The sequence below is a fragment of the Micromys minutus genome (assembly GCF_963924665.1).
Source record: "Micromys minutus genome assembly, chromosome: 2".
In the NCBI taxonomy this organism is placed as follows: domain Eukaryota; kingdom Metazoa; phylum Chordata; class Mammalia; order Rodentia; family Muridae; genus Micromys; species Micromys minutus.
The window spans coordinates 785322-792457 of NC_137971.1; the positions used below are offsets into that span (position 1 = coordinate 785322).

Here is a 7136-nt window from a genome sequence, read left to right on the forward strand (position 1 = left end):
TTTAGTTTGCAGAACAACTCCCCAATGTAGGAATCTCTCATACTATGGAGAGATAAGGAAACAATCCAGAATGTAAAAGTAATTGTTGACAATCACACCACTATAAAGTAGTAGAGCCAGGGGTGGATTCAGGTCACTCTGACTCAAACTTTGGTCTTTCCCCTGAAAACAGAACCATCTTTGATCTATTCCACCCACCCTTGCTTCTATGCTATGGAGTAGAGACAGTATTAGGTTCAGTAAATTGAGGGATCTCATATGTGGCTGGAAGAGGTCAACTTCCCACAGGAAATCATTGGAAAGATAGGTCTGGATCCAGGGTGGGGACAGCTTTCTGTGAAAATAGATCCTCTCTGCAGCAGACTCACAAGGAGCACTCAGTGAACCAGATCTGAGTGGTCCTATTACCCTGCAAGGTTGGGTTTGGTCATCATCTCAGACTCAGTTCTACTAAAGCCGAAACCTAGCTGAGGGCATACGTGTTGCCTGTGGCCCTGAGGAGAGCAGGAAGCTTTGTGGATTTGAGTCTTTGCACTTAATCTGATGACCAGCTTCTGTAGCTATAACCACATCGTTCAAGGCTATGAAGTTGCCTTGTTATCATTAAGAAGCTCATTCCTCCAGTCACTGAGCCGCCGCCGAGGACTCAGCTGCCTCCCCCTCGAGCCCCCTTGCTTCCCGACGCTCCGTCCCCCCCGCCAGCCTTCTCCCGCAGCCGCCTTCCGCAGGCCGTTTCCACCGAGGAAAAGGAATCTTATCGTATGTCCGCTATCCAGAACCTCCACTCTTTCGACCCCTTTGCTGATGCAGGTAAAGGTGATGACCTACTTCCTGCTGGCACTGAGGATTATATCCATATAAGAATTCAACAGAGAAACGGCAGGAAGACCCTTACAACTGTCCAAGGGATCGCTGATGATTACGATAAAAAGAAACTAGTGAAGGCGTTTAAGAAGAAATTTGCCTGCAATGGTACTGTGATTGAGCATCCAGAATATGGAGAAGTAATTCAGCTATAGGGTGACCATCGCAAGAACATATGCCAGTTCCTGATAGAGATCGGACTGGCTAAGGACGATCAGCTGAAGGTTCATTGGTTTTAAGTGCTTGTGGCTCTCTGAAGCTTAAGTGAGGATTTCCTTGCAATGAGTAGAATTTCCCTTCTGTCCCTTGTCACAAGTTTAAAAACCTCACAACTTGTATAATGTAATCATTTGGGGTCTGCTTTTTAACTTGGACTAGTGTAACTCCTTCATGCAATAAACTGAAAAGAGCCATGCTGTGTAGTCTTGAAGTCCCTCATTTTAACAGGTCAAGCACTAAGCCCTGGCAGTGTCCACCCTGAGACAAAGCAATAACAAGGTTTCAGCCAAACCAGGAACCCCAAAATCACAGGAGGCTATGTCTGACCACAAGTTCCTTCAGACCCCCTTTCCAGTGTTCCCTGCCCTAGAAGAGTGTCACCACTTGAACAGCCCAGGTGACTGAGAGTATGGGTAACACTGCCCCAGTGTCTCTAGAGAGAGTCTTCGCCCATAAGAACTCCTGGTGTCTGACCAGGTAGGCAGAATTCAGGAAGGGCCACCTTTCCAGAGAAGTCATGGACATCAGCTCACCACCAGGGTAGTCTTTTTAATCAGATCTATCCTAGCCAAGGGATCTTGGAACATGAAGGGTAAGGGAACAAATGCATTGGTCGTGTGGCTAGCTGTGGAAGCTTCAACTCAACATGAGCCGCTGCCCAGTGCCGTGTGAAAGAACAAACTGATTTTTTGGTTTTCTTTTCCCTTCCAGTTTACTGTTATGTAATGTATTTAAGTCCTTATTTAAATAAAGCTTGTTTTCAGAAAAAAAAAATGAAGCTCATTCCTGGGGCCAGAGAGATAGCTCAGTGGTTAAGATCACTGACTGCTCTTCCAGAGGTTCTGAGTTCAAATCCCAGCAACCACATGGTGGCTCACAACTATCTATAATGAGATTTGATGCTTTCTTTTGGTGTGTCTGAAGACAGTTACAGCATACTTATATATAATAAATAAATAAATCTTAGAAAAAGGAAGCCCATTCCTGACCCTTACTTTGCAGAGTGTACCCTGTAGTAGGTGGCAGGGGTGGGTCAGAGCACTGAAAGAGACAGTGGCTGAAACATTACAAGCATTGTTAGGCTGGGTTTCTTCCCAGACTAAGGGAGTCAGGGTTTTGCTATAAAGTTCCTGTGGAGGGGGCTGGGCCATGGCAGATAAAGTGCCCTTGTTTTTGTTCCCACAGGCCAGATCCCTTATTCAAGGCACTTTTCAGTGACCACACTTCATCTGCAAAAAGCCTGGTGTGAGTCCAGGGGTTTTGTATGTCTAGGGTCTTACTGTGGATTATCATAAGGCAAGAATAATGGTGATATTGTTTGCAGAGCCAAGGAAGAAAACCAGACCCGGTGGAGGATTTATTTTTCTACCATAAAGCTGATGGGGCTCTTCAAAAGTTCACTGACTGTGGCAGTAGGTCTCCCCATTCGAAAACACTCCTGGATGACAAGGCAGAGTCTTGCCTAATATTGTGCGTACCCTTCTATCACCAGGCATCCAATTCCCTGTGAATTTTGCAATATAGCAACAGTAATGGAAAGCAAAGTGATCTCTAAATAATGGTTTAAGATGGCTACTCGATAAAGGGCCCTGCAATAATTATGATCAATGGAGCATGGATTCAATATATATTGCCCATTTAGATGCACCAGATTAGTGTAACAGCTTTCTTTAATGTTCTGAGTATTTTGCGTGTGCGTGCGTGTGTGTGTGTATGTGTGTGTGTGTGTGTAAGGAGAGGAAGGTGTGGGAGCAGAGAAGAGGAGGGAGAGAGGAAAGCTAGACTGCAGATTGCACAAGGCATCTTCTGGCTTATATTGATCTGTGTGGAGGAGGTGACGTCGTTGAGGGAAGATTGAGCTTCAGGGAGTGTGTGATCCATTCCTCAGTGTCCTGTGTGGCAGCCAGGACTATGCAGAGGGAGATGAAGCTGGTGAGAGGGCCCGAGAGAAACACCTGATCATTCAGTCATTTTGTAAATGCTGCTTTCAGCAGAGAGTTTGGTGTAATCATGAAAATTAGCCAGCTAGCCAAAAGAGGCCCCTCCCCTTCATTGCAGAACAGAAGCGTTCTAGAAGGAGCAGACTGGATAGTGCTGCCCTTGGGAGGCAGGAAGCATGGAAATGTGTTTGACCAGGAGGTGGGGTGAATGATTTACTTGACATTAATCCAAATCCTTCCCTCCCCAGACCCTAAGAATGGGAATTTTCCGTGACAGGCTGTCTGGAAATCTGGGTCTGTTCCCTACCTTTCATGTCCCTGGGTTGATCCCAGGTAACGGGCAGGGTCTGTGATCAGTGTGTAATGATGAGGGCAGATTGCCATATGGGCTGAATTTCTCAGGATAATGGGGATAAAATGATTGCAGTCTTTATCCTGACTTGCTTTGATTTGTCAGTTAACATAACAGCCCCCTCTCCACCCTTTCATGAAAGGACATCAGTAGGAAGTGTCACTGTTCCAAGAGACGAGAAGCCAGCTTTCGGATCTGATAATCTCCCTTGATGTTGCTGTTGAGTGGCTAATTGGCTCCGTAATTCCTGGCCTAGGGAGGCAGCTGTAGTTTAGGTCCTAATGGTGATTAATTTTCACTGAGCATCTACTATGGGCTGGGTGCTTGGTGGCAGTGACTCAGCACACACATCCAGGCTGCTCACTGAATAAATACAGCTTCTGATTCTGCAAGGCATAGGGTGAGACCTCAGGGCCAAGTTTCCAGTTGTACCATTGTGACTAGACAATGCAAAACCACTTTTAGGAGCCAAATGTTAACTCTTACCTACATTCTATAATGGTGCACAATAAAAAAGCCTACTTCACAGAGGAAGAACAGGTGGAAGCCTGCTGGTTGGCAGTCCTGCGGCACGCTGCATATCTCTCAAACGATATTGATCCCTCTCCTCTTTTCCTCTTCCGCAATTATGGAGAGTTCCCACTACAGAAGCCCGGATTCCTGTGAGACTAGAGGAGAGTGATCTGCAGGATCATCCAACTCAGACAGCACAAAGAAGACATCTACTAATCTATGAAAAGCCACAGAGACATCAGAGCTGGGTTGCCATAGCAGCCGGTGGCATTACTCTCACCATGTACCACTGGTCCTTAGTCACCATGGTCAGGGTGTGGAATACTCTTGATAATGCCTGCTGTCAGGCACCAGACTAGGCCATAGCATCAAACTGAGAAGTAGCTGTCCTCTGGGGCCATGAAGAAAATAGATGTAAACTCCGTCCTGCCAGAAGTCCTGAGAGAAGCAACTGTGAGAATTCCATATTATTCTGAGCCCTCACAGTGGCGAAGCAGGGACTTAGGGCATACCCAGAGCTCATCAACACCTCAGCCCAATTTAACAATGTGCCAGGCTTGATTAAACCCAAAGGGCAACTTGCCAAGTACCTCCTCCCCCACTTTAATTGTTTAGATTGTGCAGAATTTGAGTAAAATTTAATCCAGATGTTTCTGATTGGTTTAAATTTAAATCACCAGAAAATTCTCTTAAGTTGCTATTTGATGTTGAAGAGGGTTTTCAAGCTTTTTCCTTTTCTTAATAGGAGAGGTCACTTGGGTAGGGGTAAATGAGGCCCATGAACCTAGAGGTTTTGTCAGATTTGATTTGAAAACCCATTTTTGTGAAATCAGAGTCAGAACTCAGTTTGCCTTTGACCTGCTTTTCAAGTTCTTGCTAAGACCATCTCAAAGGAAGAGGTGGGGAACTTTTCCTGCGGTTGATACCAGGAATCCAGACCTGACCTTTTCTGGCTCTTGGGTCTTACTACAGTGCTTGCGACTCCAGGTGAAGCATCGTGGGCCAGGTGGCAGGCAGATTTCACCTTGGTTTGCTATCTGGCATTTGCTTAGCTGATGCATGTCAGTCTGGTACCAAGTGCCTGAGCTGATCTGCAGGTTCTTTTGCAAGGTTCCCATTCACAGTCTAGGACAATGATTTCAAAGAATGGCCTCTGAACAGACTGTGTCAATGTGATCTGGGAATTTAGAAACGGGAATTCTTGAGCCTAGCCCAAGGCAAGCTGAATCACAAACTCTGGAGCTGGGTCCAGCCATCTACGTTAACCAAGGGATTCCCATATACCCCGAAATTTAAGAACCACAGGGCTAAGTGCTAGGTAGCTAGTTAGGTACTAGCAGGCTTGAAAGATCATTGAGGATGGTCTCTCCCTTCTTGATCAGAAACTTGTAAACAAAGAACTGAGACAGCAGGAATATTGAGAGATGTAGCTTAGGGCAGGGAGTCTTTCATCACTGGGGACATGACCCAAAGGGGATGGTGGGACTCCAACACAGCATGAAGTGAGCATCCCTCCACTCCATGCTCTCCAGCATGATGCAACACGTTGCCATAGCAATGAGGCCACTGGATCACGTATTAAACCCCCAAGGTCTCGATCAAAAGACATTCTTTTTTAAAGCCTATGATCTCAGGTACTTGTTGCAGTAATAGGAAGCCCACTAATGTAGGTAGTTGCGCAAGGCTTCCCAGAGAAGATGTGCCTGAATTTCAGAGGACCGTGGAGGAGGTTATTTGGTATATGGAGGTGCTCAGAGACAGCATCTGAGATGGCAAGGGCTGGCGAGTTTCAGGGTTTAAGTAGCAGCACGAGGCAGACAGGAGGTTTGACTCGTACTTAACCCTGCTTTCCTCAAGGAGCATGTTGCCATCTGTACCTCTGGTCATTCCTTCCTCTTCAGCACTGAGGGGCAATGGAGAGTAGCAGGGGAAGTAGGGGAAAGACTGAGTTTTAGCTTAGAGCCATGAGGATAAGAGGTTCTTCATGACTTTCCCTGTGGCATTGGTGGTACTAGTGGGTTATATCATTGTCACATCTAGTCACCCACAAAGTGGGGGTCACAAGTCATTTGCTTTGCACCTAACGTACTCGTAACGGTAGAATCATTTGTTCTGCTCTTGTCATTCACTATTTTAGCTGGTGTCGGTTCCATTGTGCCCCGTGTGTATTTCCACCTTGCCCTTACCCATGTCATTGTGACTGCATACCTCAGAGAATGCTGACCCCTGAACTGTCTTTGGTCACCTTGGTTCACAGCAAAACACCGCTTGCAGAACTTTTTGCCTGTACCCTAATTATCTGGGACACCAGTGTTTGACTCTTACTGATATTTCTGATCTCTCTCTTCACTTTTAGAAAAGCACGTGCAGTAGTCTGGAAGCTTGGTGCTCGGCGGCAAGCTCACACCAATGGCCCAGTACTTAATTTTTCCCCTGGGAAAAGTAAACCAACTACTGAATTAGCAAATTAACTATAAACCAATACTGCCGTTTTGCTGGAATACCATAGTATAGGGTGGAGGAGGAGCTTGAAAGCATAGTCATGCATCTGCAGGATGCAAACATAGTCATGGGCTGTCTGTGCTTTTGTGCTTTGCATCTCACATAGCTCCCCCTTATTCCTCCCATGCTGAAGTTTTAACTCTTCATTACAACACGTCTAGCCCTGCAAAGGCTTCCTGTGCATCTCTAACTTTCCTCTGCTACCCTACAGCCATCACAGTGTAAGCTGCTCTCCTGTTAAAGGACTCTGGAGGCTTGAATGGACATGTTCTTTCCCTGGTGCCCTTTCAGTCTCTCATTAGGCCCTGACCACATCTTGGGTGTGTGTACATCACTCCATTCCATCATTCAGATCTTGCCCATCACTGCACTGAGACTGGCTTCTAGAAATCATTTAGAATGCCTTGCCTGTGGACTGGGTGATTATTATATCCATCACATTTATCACACCCTTCTGGCTGCTTTCTGAGGCTTTTATACTGTGGGTCCACGAACAAGTGCATGGCTGCTTTGTTGGGTACCAGTGACTTGCAGGTTGGGGTAACTAATTATGGAACACTTGGAAGTCAAGTTCAGGATTGAGATCAGACATTGCTTTTGGGTGCCAGAGCAGAAAATGCATTGCTACCTCTAGTAAAAAAAAAACTTTTTCTAGGGAGTTGGGTAAATTCCCTTAAATGACTCAGTTTCTATGCTTTAATTGAAATATATTCCTGCTACCGAAAACCTGTCAGAATGATTTCACA

The 7136-nt window shown here is 45.9% G+C and overlaps 1 protein-coding gene across 1 annotated transcript; it reads left to right on the forward strand.

Annotated features, from left to right (window-relative positions):
* The first annotated feature begins 633 nt into the window (after positions 1–633).
* On the forward strand, positions 634–1376 carry LOC308416419 (eukaryotic translation initiation factor 1-like). Its single transcript, XM_080911404.1, has one exon. It carries the CDS (start codon positions 762–764, stop codon positions 1017–1019), a length of 258 nt encoding a protein of 85 aa, XP_080767530.1. The 5' UTR covers positions 634–761; the 3' UTR covers positions 1020–1376.
* The last annotated feature ends 5760 nt before the right edge of the window (positions 1377–7136 follow it).